This window comes from Cyrtonyx montezumae, unplaced genomic scaffold (genome assembly GCF_038088225.1).
Source record: "Cyrtonyx montezumae isolate F1298 unplaced genomic scaffold, pur_monq_1.0 scaffold_16, whole genome shotgun sequence".
Lineage (NCBI taxonomy): Eukaryota > Metazoa > Chordata > Aves > Galliformes > Odontophoridae > Cyrtonyx > Cyrtonyx montezumae.
Genome location: NW_027071892.1, coordinates 5,217,933 through 5,235,640, shown reverse-complemented (window position 1 = coordinate 5,235,640; position 17,708 = coordinate 5,217,933). Strand labels below are relative to the sequence as shown.

General features: G+C 46.3%; 1 protein-coding gene across 3 annotated transcripts in view; it reads left to right on the top strand.

Moving 5' to 3' along the window:
• The window catches only part of ADCY9 (adenylate cyclase 9), a 58,899-nt gene that overhangs the window by 17,458 nt on the left and 23,733 nt on the right, over positions 1-17,708 (top strand). For 2 of the 3 annotated variants that reach the window (XM_065732453.1, XM_065732452.1), the window contains exons 2-3: positions 12,206-12,378; positions 17,138-17,242. In XM_065732453.1, the coding sequence (XP_065588525.1) occupies positions 12,206-12,378; positions 17,138-17,242 (278 nt within the window). The remainder of the gene's footprint in view (positions 1-12,205; positions 12,379-17,137; positions 17,243-17,708) is intronic. The other variant, XM_065732454.1, reaches the window with a different exon arrangement.

The window sequence follows — 17,708 nt, the reverse complement described above, 5'->3', positions numbered from 1 at the left end:
TGCAGCCCGTACTTACAGCGATGGTACGCAATGGACCGCGTGGCCCAGCGCTCCCTGCTGAGCGTGAGCTGTGGCTCTTGGAACAGGTACCCTTGTGATTCAAAAATACCGAGTCCTTTCCAATGGCATTTTTTTGTTGTTGTTTTAATACTCCAAAAAAGGGAATGATCAAAGTGCAGTCTGTTCTTTCCTGCCCTTCTAGATATACAAAACAGCTGCAAAGCACAATCAGCTATTGTAGTGATATGTGCCCAAGGTCTATAAATAGATGTAAAGCTTCAGCCTGAACTGTGCTGTGAGAGGCCAGGGGATTTTTGCCTGGGGTTACTGAACATTCCCTCGCTTGGTTGTGGTTTAGAGCCATAATTTCCTAGGCTGCTATATTCCAATTAAACCTGAATTCAGAAAGGCTTTACCACGAAGGCTTTACACGATTTCATTGTTCACAGTTTTCTTAATCCCTGATGGTTTTCAGCCTCTTTGTTTGCAACACACACGGATTTTGCAGATTTCTAAAGGAAAACAAGTGGAATACAGGAACCATCCATTTAACCAAAGGAGTATTGCTGTGATACACACACCCTGAGAGGGGGGGAAGCTTCTGGAGATATGCGTGGAGAGCAGGAATCTGAATGCTATTTCATTGAGTTGAGGGCTGGATGCTCCTTCAACCTGGAAGTGTGCGTGGTAGCAGAGATAAGAGCTTTGTGTTCTTTTGAACTGGAAGGCAAGCAGCTGCTTCAAGTACACCCTGCTTGTCTGTGAGAAAGAGCACTAAAATCTGCATGGCAGCTTTGGAGCTGTGAGAGCTGTTCCCAGGTTTTTTAATTTTTATTCATTTTGTTAACTGGTGTCGGAGTCGTGGAGAACATGAGAGCTGGAGATTTGGAGACAGTGAGAGAAAAAGGCGTGCATTTGGCAGAAGGAAGGTGCTGGGGATAACTTGGGGTTTGTGCAGCCAAGAGGTGGACAGGATTCAGCTGCTCACTGGCCTCCTGTGCACTCTGCTCCCAGAAAACTGTGCTGCTGTTGCATTGCAGCAACGCAGCACTGAGCGATGTTAGTTGTACTGTCCTGCTTTACATTACCATGGTGGGAGCGATGAAAATCACTACTTCTGCATGTAAAATTGCAGCTTTTCACGTGTAACCTTTGTGCTTTGGATCAGATGAGCCAGGTCATCTCAAGTTTGCATTCTCCCAGCAGTGGGAGTCGAAATCCAGCTCATGGCTGCTTGTCAGGAGTGGTTGGGAAGGACTTGTTCCATGGAGGCCACTCACCGAAGGTGTTTCACAAAGCCTTCAGTGCATACACATGATTTCAGTGTAGATGGGTCTGCGTTCTGCATGAAAGTATGAGCCAGAAAGCAGAGCATGGTGACATTGAGCAGTGTTATTTCTGAAACCAGCAGTAATTCCTTGGAGGAAACAGGTGGAAACTGAAGATGCTTTATGGCATGCAGTGGATATTGCAGCACTCCATCCCATGGAAGGTGGGATATCTATAAGGCTGCTGTGCTGAATTGCAGTGGTGGTTGTGGAGTGGGGCTAGGCTGTGGTTTTGGTCAGTCTGTGATTTACCTGAACTGAAGAAGTTCCTCTGTTGAGCTGACCTGCTGTGACCTGTCTTTGTACAATCGGGGCACGAAGAGGGTCTTTTAAATAGTATACAATGAAAAGGAGGGAATTTTCCAAGTTTCTACAGCTTCTTCTGCTGGATCCATGGGTACACAATACATCTTCAGAACTAGGAGAACTTCTATGATTCCCTACGTGGCAGCTGTTTGTCTTCACACAGGCTTGTGCAGGCTACAAGCAGCCTCTGGAGCTCCTGGCCCCAAGCCCTTTTCCGAGGGATCTGCTTGGAGCTGCTGCTCCCTGCCTGGCTCCCTTGGGAATGTCTCTGAGGAAGGAGATCCTGCAGCCTCCTCGTCCCTCTTTTTTAGTGCTTCAGGCAAAAATAGACCTCGATGTACTTTAGTAGAACCCAGTGTCTATTTGTTTGCTTTGAGAGCAGCAGCTATTCTGTGTTGTCCTGAGACCAGGTTTTTGTGTTTGGTTCCTGGTGCTGCTCTGAGCCCCCGGAGCACCCACTGCCTGCAGCCCAGCACGGCTGTCATGCTGCAGCTTGCACCCTCCCCTGTTTGACTTGGCACACGTTTGCCTGAACTTGCTGTACCCTCCAGTAGATAAAGTGGCAATCTGAAATCAACTCAGCCTTCTCACCGAAAGGTTCATTTTTCTGACGCTTTTTTTTTTCCAGCTATATTTTTTTCCCATGCTTCTGTACTTGCTGTTTTTTTGCCTCCTGGGGAAAGTGCAGCTCCTCTGGGGGATGTGCATTGTGCAGCCCCAGCTGAAAGACAAATGCTGTGCCTGGGTGCTGATGAGCTGGTTTTAAGTAACCCATTTCCTTCTAAAGCAAACCACTTCTTATGCTTTTGACATAAAAGATGAAAAACACACCTCTGTTCAAAACCAGAGCTTGCTCCTTAAGCTTCTGACAGCTTCATAGGTTTTAAAAAAAAAAAGGACTACATGTGCTTTGCATGAGAAATTCTGTAACACTGTGATCTCCATATTCTATGTATCCTTCGGATTCTCCAAACAGGACATCCAGTTGTTGTGTAATGCCTTCTGTAGATGGCTGTGACTCAGTGGAGCCCTCCAGTAACTATTAGGAAAGTATTTCCTTTCTCGGCTATAAGTTTGTGGTCCTGTTCCAGATTCCCAAGTGAACTCTGATGTGAAATTCCAGTGGCCTGGATTGACGAGAAATTAAAATGTCCTTTTTTGGACCCAACAGCTAATTGGAAAAATGACATTGAATTACGGGTTAGTGCAGGAAGTTTGCTTTAGGTTGGATTATGTGCTCTGCAGGAGGATGATGCTTCTCCTTCTGAAGTCTCATGTTCTCAGAGATGTGAATGGAGGTCTTCATAGCCCAGGGAGGTGTCTGCAGGGAGGGAAACCCACTGACCACGCACACCATTTTGCAGGGCTCTGCCTGCCTGATGGGGGATCCACAGTGTCCAGCTTGGATGCTGCATGGAGCAGGTGGGTGTTCCTTGCCCAGTTTACTATGGCTTTGAATTTTGCTGCCAAGAAGGTGGTTCTTAGATAAGCTCCAGTGGAAGACTGGATGTTAGCGATGCACATCTCTATGTTCTGATTTAGAGCTCTGATTTTCTTGCTGTTTCTAAGGTATCCTGTGGTGTCTCTCTCCCCTACATGCTGCCCATGGCAATGACATATATTAAAAATCATCTCTTTTCTTGAGGTGTTTGTCTAATTTTAGCTTTCTAATGTCTAATCAAGTTTAACAAAGCTTGTTAGATTCAATCATTTGGTACGACACTTCATTTTGATGCAAAGTTCTTCCATGTTGCTGGTTCTTCATGTTTCTTGTTAAGAATGAAGGATGTGTGAGCTCAGTACATGGGAAGAAGTGCAGCCAGAAGCCTCCCCATGAGGAGGGGAAATGCTGATAAGTGGGGAGATCTCCCTGCAGGCAAAAACAAGGAGGAAGCTGAGACACTGACTTGTCTGGCTGAAGTTTTGATGCTGGGGATGGGGGATATATGCCCTGGATAACCTGTGTGCTAACCTGGAGGCTGTGCACTCTCTTTAATATCATTTTATGATATCCGTGCTTTTATCGTCACTCAGTCAGCTCTTTAACTTCAGATTCCTGGAATTAAGACGTGCAAACTGAAAGGAGATTTTTAACACCATTGGTTTTCCTGTTTTGAGGCTTCCCATGCATCTCTGTGAGTTTTGCATCTGCCTTGTGATATTCCAGATATGCAGCTGCTTCTAAAACAAGAGCTCGGGCTGCTTAGCTCAGGGAGATGCTGAAAAGTGCCAGCACTCAGTTCTACAGTGCTCCCTCAGCATGAAATAGTGTATGCATATGTGAAGGCAACAAAAAGCATGTTCTCATTTGAGTGAGCTCATAGTGTTTCTTAGATTAGGTAACAGGCAATTCTTTTTATTTATTTTTTTCTTTTCAAAAGTTATCAGTTTAACTGGGGGAAAAAAAAAGGCTTTTTAAGATGAGTAAGCTGAAAACCACTGTGATTCATCACATTTCTCAGAAACCCTGATTCCTTGCCTCAGGGAGGAAGTGATCCCACAGAATGCCTCATTCTCCATTGAGGAATTTTGTTTTTGGATGCCTGGGTTGCAGCAGCTCTGGGGAGATGCTCAGCCTTCCTTGGGTGTTGCTTTCCTATATAGACATTGCTGGGGAGGGAACGTTGTGTTCGTCCCTGTGCTTTCACCTGGGTTTTTAGGTTGGGTGGTTTTTAGCTTCTATCACAGGTATGGTGACAGTTGAATATGCAGTTTTACATGAAGCTTGTTCTGGAGACCCAAAATGTGACTTTTTCCCTGGTGTCCCCTGTACCTTATGTCGAGGTGATGCTGAAGCTTCTCTGAAATCCCCATCTTAGCAAGGAGGGATTTCAGCTTACAGGGACGGCAAGGCACTGGCCCCAGCTGCCAAAACCAAGCTCCAGGGCTGATGTATCCATTCCCAGCACTTAACAAAGTAGCATCGAAATATCTGAACGTAGTAAGTGTAGTCATTTGTATCTTGAAACAAGCTGACCTTGCAAAGTAAGGATCGGAGCATGCTTGAGTGCTGGGAGGGCAAAGGTAGCATCGAAGAGCCTGCTCAGGAGTTGTATGTATTGCTCATTGAAGGGACTTTGCCTGTAAATGATTCCTGAATTTCACTACGGAGTGGTGATTACAGAAGTCTGATTACACTTGCTTTTGCTGTAATAAATCCCAAAATATGTGTTTCTATCTTGCAAAATATGAAGAATTCAGCATGTTCTGATACTTGTTTTGTACACTGGTTTGTATCGGATGGCTCAGGGTGGTTAGCTCCCAGCATGCAATGTAACCAGCATTATTCGTGCAGTGTTTTTTGCACATCTGAGATGCCTCTTGCTCAGAGCTGGAGTCTGGATCTTTATTTTGGGGAGAGCTCAGTTGTTTGGATCTCTTCGTTAAGGAGGGGCAATGAGCTGCTGGAAAAGCTGATGCCCTGCACTTGGGAGACAACGCTCTCTGTCTGGCAGCAGTAGCTCCTTAGCAGTGGCTCACAGTGATTCTGTCCTTTGTGCTGGGGAGGGCTTTGAATGCTCTATGCTTGAAGTTTGCAGTTAAACTGAAAATGCAGCTGCGTAGTGATGTGTGCTTACATGGCAGCTGCGCTCATTTCTTCCCCACCTTACCTGTGTTTGCAATAACAACGTATGGGAGCTGCACGAAGTACCTCCTGCAGCACTGTTATTTGCGTTTTATTTTTCAGTCCTGAATTAGTAACCATTTAAAACCCTGGATCATGTGTAAACAAGCAGTGCATGAGCTATTCATAACAGCTCACCTTGAATCACAAAAGCCTGCCTGTATTGCACAAGGCACAGCACAGGGGGTGGGACTGTGCCGTGCCTGCACCCAGCAGTGTGCTGTCACTGCCATGGCTCTGCTCCCTTGCAGCCTGCCTGCATGGGAGTCCTGAGGGCAGCAGGATTCCTGCAGCAGGCAGCCCTGCGGGGAGCTGACACCACTGCCTGCAGCAGTGTCCCATTCCCAGCAGCCTACCTGCAGCATCCAGCTGAGATTGTCCCATGGGGAAAAAGATGGACTTAGCAAACTTACTTCTTTAGATTTAACCCCTGAGGATGCTTTTTGTACCTTCTCGAGGCTGACTTAGGATAATCAAGTTAACTAAACTTTTCTCAGCGTTAACGCTGAGAAAACGCTCCTTGGTAAAAGTTCACACCATGTTCTCATTGTCCAAAGGATGTTTCTGTCTTGTTCTTTCAGATAAATGCTCGAGGGGATCTTTGAGGCACTGAGCAGGAGCAGGTGGGAGGGAGGCAGTGATCACTTAGAGCTCTGCAGTGCCTTCCCTGCTGCAGGCACTGCTGCTGCTTTCTGCAGAGGGAAGATGTGGGTACCCAGCTCTGATATGAGGGGGCTTGTTCTTACCTGTACATGGTGGATATTTGGGAACTTTAAAGTTAACGCTCTCCTATTTGCAGTCACAAGATCCTTGAGATGATCTGATCTCATGACCGAAGCAAAAATGTTGGAGCTTGCTGTGTGCCTTCAATACTGTTCGATCTGTTGCTTGGGAAAAAACAGTGATTAGAGAACAGCTGATTGCATCTGTTTTGTTTTGTTCCTTTACCTTTTAAATGTCAGGCTGCCAGTTGTTTTCAGTTTCCAACCAAAAAAAAAAAAGCAGCACGTTGTGGAATCCCTCCAGCCCCTGGCAGGTTTGCTTGCCTTTCAGATTTGGTTTTGGTGCATTGGGTGAGTGCAGGGCAGCCAGCCTGCCCATGTGCTGTGCTGCAGGGGGAAGTGACTGCCTGCCTGTGGCCCTGTCAGCACACAGGGACTGGAGCCATGTGACAACAGAGGCTTCTCAAATCTTGTTTGCTGCATGCTCTTGTCTGGATTCTATTAAAACTCTGTTAGGACCAGGAGCCACAATAGCTCGCTCCGTTACCAAGTGCCTGCACGGGCTCGGTTGCATCACACTATTGTTTCTTACTGGCATCCTTCCGTGCATTGTGCATGCTTGCTTTGTTTCATTTCTAAAATACCCATTGCAAGGATAGGTGCAATTTCTAGTCCTGGGTGAAGTTTTCCAGGGTTGAATTGCTGATGAAATCCTAATTGCTTTCTGTCAGTCCTTGCCATTTGTGTTTAAAAGAAATCGATTCCCCAAGCACCCTGGAGCTGCCTGAACTTTCAGTGGGGTCCCCTCTCTGCCCACCCCAGGCTGTGGCTGTGATGCTCGGATGTTCAGGAAGCCCACCTAATTAACAGATGTAATCAAATTGTGGGATTTGTGTTTCTGAAGCTATCACAGAGACCAAGGCTGCAGCAGGGTTTCTGGGTGGACTGAGTGGTGTGGGCACAAGCCAGGGAGCATCTGGAGCAGCTCATCCCTGATATCCCACCTGAAGGAATGCCGTGTGTCTCTGAAGGTTGGGAGGAATCCTTAGGATGGAGATCATGCATTACCTGCAACGCATTCATAAGCGGGCCAGGCCCTAGGATTCTTGTGCAGAGCACTCATTTTCCCAGGCAGGATTACCAGATCCCCAGCCTGCTTTTTGATCCAAACCTCTACTTCCTTCCCCAAAGCGTGGCAGGCAGTGTGCTGGGTGGGTAAAGCAGCTGGAAGCTGGTGGAGCAGCAAGCAAGGGCAGCCCTACAGCCCTCAGTGCTATCAGTGCTGCTCACCATCCTGTCTCCTGTTTTCTCAATCCAGTTTAGAGATGTTTCTAAATACATTAATGAGCTGGTTAGTGGGCTGCAGCCTCCTGCCCACAGCACAGCTCCAGACTTGTGTTTGAGGTTCAGGTACAGAGCTCCCACTTACAGCTGGCAGATTTTGAGTACCAGAACTGCACACGTGTTGCTGATCAGTGTTTTCTAAGCCTGCCACTGTCTGTTAGCTGATCAAAAGTAAGTGCTCTGCTAAACAGAGGCATAAGGAAAACACTGGTTTTCCATAACACAGAAGATGCCTCTGGTTTCTTTGTCTCTTTGCAATTCTTCTGGGATTATGGAGGATAGGTTTGGGTTTTTGGTTTTTTTGGGGGAGTTTCTTTTGTATTTCCAGCCTGGGAAGTTCTGTTTCTTATTATCATTGTTTCTGCTTTCCAGAGGCCTAAGATAACAAGTTGGCTCATAAATTCCATTCTAATTTTAGCCACAGGAAATGTTGCTCCATACATTCAACATGCTGTTCCAGGTAGGCTGGTTTGTTATGAGTGCAGGCATCAGGGCTGCATGTGTTGCAGCAGGGGATGTCCCATTGGTTTGCTGGGGGACCTGCTGCAGCCTTACAGCTTCCCTACATTCGGACTGTACCCGTAGGTCTTCACATGCCTGGATTCCTAAAACCTCAAATCCTAAGCAGCTCCAGCAGGTTGAGCTGCAGAAGTATCGCTGGCACGTGGTGTTTGTGCTCTCATGCCTTGGGAAGTTCAGTTGGCTGGAAGGTTTTGTGCAGGGATATCCCAAGCCCTGTGATCATACAGTTTGTATTTGCCAGCTGCTGCTGCCCAGCTGAGGATGGTCCTCCGAGCTTTTGCTTCTCACTTTGTTTCGGTGCACACAGACCCTCGAGTGGTGAAATTACTGGAGTGTTCAAGGAGGAAAGCTCTTAGAAGTTCATTCTTGAACCTAACAGTCTGTTGGTAAATGAAGATTGCAAAACAGGGGAAAAAGAGATTGTCACTCTAGCAGCGGTAGCATCCCTGATTTTCATTTGAAGCTGTGCATTCCTTGGCACTGCTCTGGGTCCTGCTCTGAAGACATCCTGCTGACTGACTGAGAAGGAGCTTGGGTGCTCTGCAAGAGGTGAAAGCTTTGTCCATTGGTTCCTCACAGCGAGCAGGATCTGATCAGCAGCTCCTTTGGGTGCCTGTGGATGCCAGTGGTAATAATTGCAGTCGATATTTGATTTTATGGAGCATTAAATTGCATGGCAGTGTATTTTATGATACAAGGAAACCCCATCATAGGTCTTGGTTCCCTTTCTCTGCAGTGGCAGGCGCGGGATGGCAGCTCTTTCATTCTTGTATTTGGGGTCAGGTGAGGAGATTGTCTTCGAAGGGTGTAGAGAAAACTTTGTATTGTGTTTTATCAAAGAGTGAAAGCGAGAAATGATTGATGGCTAAGAAGCATAACCCGAAAGTGAGTGAGCACTGACCAGTTTGTGAAGAGAGGAGCCAAAGCCCATCCTGAAATGCTCAGCTTTCTGTGTGAGCTGCTAGGTGCTTGTATCAGTTGTACCAAACGAGCTGTTAAATGACTGAGGCAGCAGGCCTGTGGTTGCTGCTGGGGCAGCTCTGCAGATCCCACAGTGGATAATGTGAAAGCAGGGGGCTATGGAAACAGAGCTCTCTTAACTATTTTGTGAACGTACACTTAGTAATTATTTGGAAAGAAATACGACTAAGTGATTGAAGTGCATAGATTCTGAAGGGAAATTAACGGAGAGATGAATAATGAAAGAGAATCATTAATAGAAAGCCTTTTGGCAAATTGGGCATGGCTGGCATGATGTGGAGCTCGTTGCACTGCTGGAGGGGACGTCCCACCCTTACAGAACAGGGGGCTGCTGGGGGCTGTTCTGCAAAGGTAGGACCCTCCTCACTGCCTGCTGGTCCTGGTGGCACACAGAGGGTGAAGTGGTTTGGGGGAGGAACTGAGAATAATAGGATTGTGTTTTTGTTAAAGGAAGCACTGGAACCATGAGTGAAATACTGCTGTGATTTTTGGTGCCGCTTCGGAATCGGTGCTGTAAAGGGTTTCAAAAGCATTTGAAGTTCTGTAGGGTAGAGAGAGGATGGGAGGATGCAGTTTGACAGAGAATTGTTTTCCTTCCCGATATCAACCAGTGCTCCCCAAAGGAGTGGTTCTCACGCTGCTGGAACCAGCTCACCCATGGGGATGTTTATGCACAGCCTTATTTATAATTTTGTTTATTTATATGCATGCAGAAAATCATGTGCTCGGGGGATGCACACACACCGTGTCAGTTGCTGGTGTGGAATGCACACTTTTAGTATTGCGATGAGTTTGCACCTTCAGAAGACAGGTGAAGGAGCAGCTCATGCCATTCCAAGGTGAGCAGTGGGGTTTATTTTGTCCTGGGAAGATGATACGTAAGTGAGGTGTGCACTGTGTTGCTGTGCTCCCAGCCAGCTGTAGGATGTCTCTGCAGGAGTCAGCCAGCTCCCAGCCTGGCTTCCAGGAGTCATCTCTGGGTGCAGCCTGCATGCATTGGCCACCAGGCAGCTTAGTTTGGGCTCTTTTTGGCATTTACTTGGAGTAAATCTTGGAGAAGGGGATCATTATCAAATGGAGACTGGCAGGAGGAGGAGGCAGCATGAGCTTTACCTTACTAAGTGGCAGAACCAGCATGTCATAGCTCTTTCCTCCCCGTAGTGTCTTGAGACGTTGTGCAGCAGTACACCCAAAGCTCGCACCATTTGCTGCCTTTCACATAAAATAGCAGCTCCTTTGTTGCTGGTTTATTCTTTTCATAGTGCTGAGTTACCTCTCTGGTTTCAGCCTGCTGCACGGTCCTGGGGGTGCTCTTCCCTCCATGTGCTGTTTGCATGGGAGATGGCTCTGTGGCTGTATTAGCTCACATGTAATGCACGTTACTTACATCATTATGCAGTTCAGCTGAATTAATAATTTTTGTTATATACCAAAGCATTTCAGACTGAACAGGAGCTCCTTTGTGCAGCCAAATTGCAAGCAGCACTGAAGCACGTACAGTTTTCCTATGGTAAGAAGGATTCAGTAACCCAGTATTAGGTAGTAAGCTCCTGTAAGGTGTGAGGCTGCTCTTCCAAATGAGGTAGGTTACAGCAGCACAATGCTCTTCTTGCTTTTTCCTCAGCACAAAGCTCAAACAGGAGGTAATTTTACCTTTATGCCACATGTTGACAAAATAATTCTGCACAGTGCATGAAGGCAGAAGAAAAGCATGGAAAAATAACAAAGAAAATACACTTTATTTAAAAAGAAAAAAAGAAAAAGCAATACAGAAAAAAAATGAGGAATAATAGCAGTGGTAATATAATTGTCTTGGTTTAAGGTAGCTTTTAAAAACAGGAGTAGGAAGCTTGATGCTTGTACCCCAGGGTGTGTGTGAGGCTTGGGGCAGCCAGCATCGGGACCCCACGGCCCTAAAGGGGATGCACATGGCCCCAAGCACCTGCATGTGGCTACATGGGTGCCAGTTCTTGCACGGAACTGGGCTGGAGGTGCTGGGATTACATGGAGGAGCTGAAAAACTGCTATCAGTGTGTCCAACTTATTTTTATTGGAAAGCTAACAGACAAAGTACTGTCTGTGTTCTGTGTCACGGGTGAAAAAATGTTTAGAGAATCTCTCTAAAGAAAGTTTTAGGAGAATGGCCTTTATCGTAATGTCAGCTGCTGCTGGGACAGAAAGCTGCTGCCTTCCAAGGGCTGGAGCTCTCTGTTTGCTTCCAGGTTCCTTTGTGGGGAAGGAGGCAGCTGAACATGGTCAATCATCAGGAAAGCCTTGTGTGTGGATGGGAGCAGGGGATAGACATCCCGAAACGGGTGGTGCGTGGGGACGGATTGCTGACCCCAGTGCAGAACCAGCAGCCTTGGCATCAATGTCAGGCAGTGAGCATTCAGCTTTAGGATGGCATGGGGCACCAGCCTGTACCCCAACCCAGGGGTACTGCCCCTACACCAGCCTGTACCCCAACCCAGGGGAACTGCTCAGCTCTCAGAGCTGATGCCTTCAATGTCAACAGAGCATGGCAGTGCCCATCCGTGCTAGGTGGGAGGTTTCCCACATGATGGTAACAAACCAACCTGTTGCAGTGTAGGAAGTGGAGTGATTAGTAGCCCCTTAGTTTTCATTCCTAGACAAGGGAAGGAAAATAAAGAATATTCTGAACAAAACTCAGATCCTTGTTTTTTGAGCAGGTTTTTGGTACAGACCAGCCTGGTACAGCACAGCATTTACCAGTCTGGCCTTTAATAAGGGATCTGGCTTCCAATTATCCTTCGGCTCATGCAACAGTTGCAAAGCGTGCATGTGGGCGTGAGAGATTGAGTTTGTTCTTTAGAAATGTGAAGTCTGTTCTGACTATGAAAACCCGTCAGAATTCCTAGCACTCAAACGCCATTTCCTTTTCCAGGCGTTCAGGGAACTCCACAACATCTCTGCAAGAAATGGAGAGCAGGAGGGGAGGAACGTGTACTGCTTTGCAGAAGTGTGGTGTCAGCCCAGACCTCGCTGAAAAAACAGGCTGTAAATCCTTTCCAAAATTAAAGAGTTAATGTCTCATCTCAAATTACAGCTTGGAAGCTAATGCCCAAAGCCTAAGCTCTTTTTTCCAAAGTATCTGAGTGCAAATGGAATGAAGCAAGCACATGTCAGGCATGGCTGCTGCTGTGGGTCCCAGTCTCTGGGATGCGGGGCAGCAGATGTCAGGCAATCCTGGTTGCACCCACTTTGCACAGTTCCAGAGCCTGTTCCCTGATACTCCTTCTGTGCTGTTCCTGAGCCTCGGTCGTGCTCTGCTAGCTACTGTATTTCCTATCTGGGAAGTCCAGAGGAGTGTTATTTTTGTCTTCCTGCAGATCTCACTGTTTATATCTTTTCTCTAGGTTTGAAGACCTATCTGATCTCTGGTCAGAAGGTGAAGGAACCCCACTGCAGCTGTTCTCAAGCATTGCTTCCCAGCTTGGAGGCTGGGACTGGAGCCAGGACGCAGGCAGCTCCCTTGGCTGAGAACGCCTCTGACTCCACAAAGGCTCTCAAACACGTGGAAAAGCCAAAGGTGAGTGCTTGCTTCAAAGCAAGGAGGCAGAGAGCTCAGACTGTGTCTTGGGAGACGTGTGGATGGGGAAACCTCTGCAGTTTGCTCATGCCTTGCTTGCTTTGTTTATCTACGTACACAAAATCTAGCTCTGGGAGAAAAAATAGAACATAAAATGTTTAGGCAATCAACAAGCAATCCGGAAAGTAAGGTGGATATTTCTTAAAGGTGTTTTCAGGTAAATGATTTCTTTAGTGTTTGTATTTCTGGACTGAGGTCAGTGCTGCTTCTTCAGCGGTCTTGGTTTTATGGGGAAAAACATCTATGCTGCATGCAGCTCCTGTAGCTGTAACATTTATGATTTTCTGTTTGCTGCACTCTGCTTCTGCCTTTATAAGGTGCACTGTGAACCTGGGAACCTTTCAGCTTGCAGCTGACATAGCCACTGGAAGATAAAGATAATGAGGATTGTTTGTGTGATAGGAGAAAATGTTCTGGTAGGCTGTTTTATCTGCTTGCTCTGGAAAGCTATATGAAGGATGGAGGGCAGTGATTTGTATGGATGCAGCTTAAGGAAATGATGTTTTGTTACCTTCTCACCTCTTGTGAGAATTCTTGACAAGGAAATCTATGAAAGTGTGTATTGCTTCGAAGCTTTGCTGTTACTCTCAGTCTTCCCAAACAACAAATGCCTGTTCTGTTTGTGCTGAGTCCCTGGCGTTGGGTTGCTGAGTGGGGCACTAATGCCAGGCTGTCTGCAGGTCACTGTCCTTAGGCATTAGTGCATGGTCAGTCTTGGGAAGGCCTCAGTGACACAGGTTTTGTTATTCTCAGTGACAGAATAACAAAACACAGGTTTGTTATTCAGCTCATAGAGCTGCTGGCAGTTGACTTTCTTGCAACTCCATCTGTGTCAGGAAAGCGTGGACTATGCTTGGGTTAAATTCTGGAGTAAAAATGCTTGATCGTGGATGTGATGAGCTGGAAGGCTGATCCAAAAGTATTGTTCAAAGCTAAGTGAACTCCTGACAGCAGACCAGGACTGTATAGATACAGAAGGCAGCTGTGGCCATCTTTGTGTCTAGCCAAAGTATGGGCTGTGCATGGTTTGACTGGTCCCAGGTGGTTGGTGATACCTTTCTACTCCTACTCCCATGTAAGAATGGGGTGGCACGTTGTCATCCTTCAGATGACAGCTTGCCTACAAGTGAAAAAGGCAGGAAAACACATCGTGGAGCACTCATGGTTGTTCTTATGGTGAGTGTCTGTGCTGTGACATGCATGGATGTGCAGAGGTCCCATGCAGCAGTAACAGGTAGGAGCTGATCTGCTTCTGGAATTGAAGGAATTGTGACAGCCCCAAGTGCATGCTGCAGGCCCATCCACAAAGCAGTGGGAGAAGAGGAGAGATTAAATGTAGCAGTAAGACTGAAAGCCCCATTTGGGGAGAAAACAAGCGTGCCATGTTAACATCAGACAGTGAAGCAAGCTTCGATCAGAGAGCAGCAAAACTGCAGCAAGGTTCAGCACTGAGCTGCCTGCAGCTGGGCCTTGCTAGCGTTTGTTATGCATTAACTTCTGGTACTTGTTCAAATGACCCAAGTCCAAGACGTAATCTGGTGTTAAGGACCAGCTTGTCCTCTGGTTTGTGTTTTCTAAAACAGGGAGGACTCTGTCTGCAGAAGGACAGGTAGCAGAGGCATTGCTGCTCCTGACCAGCAGTGTGCTGTGCTGGGACGCACTGCTGGCTCATGCTTTGATTGCTGCTCATCACCTTTCTGCCTTGTTCTGGTCTGGGATGTCCTGCCTGGGTGTTAATTGCTGTTTGAGTGCTGATGCTGGTCTTCTGCACTGCAGTAGTGCAAACACGGCGATCCAGATAAGTGAAGGAGAGGCTCAGATTGGCTGTTCAAGAGGGAAAATTGTCCTAGATGCTCTTCTGAAGCAAGTGCCAGCTCAGTTTCAGCCTTCTCAGATACCCTGTACACCACTGCAGTGGATCTGTGCTTGTAGGCACGCTGTGTTGTCCATCAGCACAAGCTCTGGAGGTGTTACGGTGATTTCACAGGTGGACAGACCACCTCAGAAGCAGTAGATTCCCCAAAGTACAGTGATGCTGGCGTAAATTTTGAATGAATTGAGAATTGGCTTTCCCCTGTGGTTTGAGCATCCCTATAACGCGTGCCACAAAATGTGTCAGAACGTGGTAGCATAGTGATGAAGCAATCACATTGAGCAATAATAATAATAAATTGTCATTATTATTCATTACGTATATTATGTACAGTGTATATATATGATATAAGTGTAAAATCCACAGAGAACAACTGTGCCATTTAATTACAGCTCACACACAGTTTTCGAAAAGGAGTGGGTTTCTTTTTTACAGTGTTTTTCCTCTGAAGCCTGCAGCCTTCTGGTAGGGTCTGGAGGGAGAATTTGCAGAAGAATCATGATAATTTGCAGAAGAATCATGACTTATACGCCAACTGTTTTAAATACAAAGCTGTAAGCAGTGTCAGTGTGGGAGGAGATGACTTCAACTCTGCAAAAGAGACTTAAGAAGGAGGGGCAAAATTACAGGCAAGCTGAAATATTTCTGTTTCAAAGGGATTAAGTTGCCATATTGGATGAGAAGGATGACTTTCACATTTTGGGCTTGAATGGATGCTCTTTTGGACAAAATCTGTTAAGGAAGGTCAGTAAGGAGAATGCAACAGTAATTGATCCATGACAGGAATTGTATTTCTTCCTCTATTCCACTGTGTCTGCGTTTAACTTGATTGCAGTTCTCCTGGCAGTGTGGATAGCAGTGGAAGGCCACTTTCAGGGTGTGCAGTGGGCACACAACTAAACTGGAGAGGAAAGCTGCTGGAAACAGAAGTTTTTATTAGCAGCTGATTTTTTTCACGTGGACACCCTAACGTGCTTAGTCAAGTATGGCATTTTTTTTACCACTTTAGTATCAATTTGTTTTCTCCCTCATATATTGTGAAATCCTCTACTTGAGTGGGGATCATAGGCTGTTAGTGTGAAAACAGAAGGGGCATTTGCTTGTCTTGGTGTTTGCTGGAAGCATGTTACTGAATTATTCATTGTGACTGGGCCACGTCTGCACGGAGCTCGTGTCAGTGTCTGCAGCAGAGAATGAAGCTAATGATGTTGGCTTGGACACGTGGTGTAAGTCAGGTAACCTCTTTTCAAAAGATCAAGCTACTCTTCTGAGGTTATTGTCTTCTGGTGTAACCCTGGAAGCATGCAGGTTGGTCCTGCTGCTTCATCAAATGGGGATCGCTTTCCACAGAGTGCTGAAGGAATTCACCATATCGAATGGTTCCTAAATGGTTCTGTTAACAAACCAACTTCTTCCTCTCTCTAAGCACGTTGTTACTTTCTGAGGCTGTAGTAGTTCAGCATTGGATGAAGGCTGCTCATCCATTGGCAGGTGAGGAAGCTGTGCTCCTGGGGAGCAGTGTGCATGGGGCTGAGTGCTCGGGGGCTCAGGCTCTTCCTGTGAGCCTATGAGAGGCTGGGCTGAGTGATGAGGTGGAGCAGCAGAAGAGTGGGCTGGTAGAAGTGGTGTGCCATGACAACATGGAAGTTAAGATTTGTGAATCTTTTTGGAAACTTCAGTGTGAAATGAAGCGGGAAAAGGGGCTTTGGGTGAATATTAAATTCTGAAAAGGCAAACACATTGTGCTGTGAAATGGGGAGCAAACCCAAAGGGAGAAGCTGTGGAGACTTTGGAATAGGTGTACTACAGAGGCTCGGAGCAGTCCCTCCTGAGAGGGAAGAAGATGGACAGGGCTGTTAAGTCGACAACAAAACACTCAAGTTGCTAGTTTTATCAAGAAGTTTCTGCAGGTAACCCATCATACAGTACAGTGTGCCAAAATCAGCATGCTGCTCTGGGGGCTGCTGTCTGCTTCCATTAGTAGTCCTTTGGCAAGCCTGGTCACAAACTGTCTCAGAAATGGAGGAACTGTGGACAGGGATCAGTTGGAGGGGGGGGTCCCTCTTGTGCAGTACCCTGCCTGCACGTGGAAAGCATGGGAGACAAGTTGGAAGGACTTTGCAAGATCAGGTGTGGCCTTAATTCCTCTAAAGGTTATCACATTTAATCCAGTGGGATAGGTTGTTTTAAAAGCCGAACGGTGACATTTTAGGTTGCTTCCAAAATGTGTAACCTGCAAGTTAGAAGTGCTGCTAGTTTTGTTTTCCTTGTTTCCTGTGAAGTTTGGGCAGTGTTTGGCTTCAGCAGCATTCCTCAGACAGAGCTCCATTCCGCTGTGTTATGGCTTTATGAGAAAGTATCGTCCCTTATTAATTTCAGATGTGTTGCTTTCCGTTTCTCTGTGCTGTTTATAATGTGCTGTGGTGTTCTGTGCTCGAATGTGCTGCATTTTGTGCTCAGTCTTTGCTCAGCTGGTCATAATGCCATTCAGATCCTTTTGCAGACACTTTTTAGATGAGGTAATGGCACTTCTGTCACTGAAGGGTATTTCATTCTTCTCAGGGTGGTCCTTTGCCATTAAGCAGTGATTCCAGAGTATCAGCAGTAGAGCCTTCCTGGATAGAGTTTGCCTTTACTAAACAAAAAATCTGTGATGTGTTTTTGAAATGGTGGATTTTGGTGCTTTAAAATTCTGTTCCCTGCTTCCCTTTCTTCTGCTTTGTTTTTAACCATGCAGCAAGTGTACAAGCGGGCCACATTATAAATTGCATAACATGATGGGGACACCAGAATGTTCCCAGCTAAATGTTTTTTGTCTCATTGCAGCCTTGCCCTTCATGTAGTACCACCCTTGTTCCCCACTGCGATGTCAGCATAGACGAAGGAGCTATCCAAAATGGTTGTCAGGATGAGCATAAAAACAGTACGAAGGTAATTGAAGTATTTATTGCTTCCCTTCTTTTCCCTTACTTCTCTGCTTCAGTTAGCATCCTTCTTTTTGCATCACTGTTCCTTTAGTCGAGCCCTTCAGCAGCAGCACCAATTTTGAGCAGTTACATTCTGAACTTTAGTTGGGCCCCCCTCAAATTTTCAAAACAATTAGTGATTTTTTTTTCCTGAGCCCGTTCTGATACTGAGAAGGACCTAAAATTAGGACTCTAAGCTATGATGAGGGTAACCAGTGGAAGAGGCACAAGGAATGCTATCACTCTATGTCGTTTATGCTGGCTGCCTGCATGTCACCCAGCCACATGTCACCACCAGTGCCTTTCCAGCATCCCCTGTATTGCAGCTCTAAAAGAGTCATTCCTGTTTGTGCACACAGCAGAAATTCACGGTCCCCAACTCCGTTCATATCCTTTTTCTGATAAATACAGCATCTTACATATTCACCATG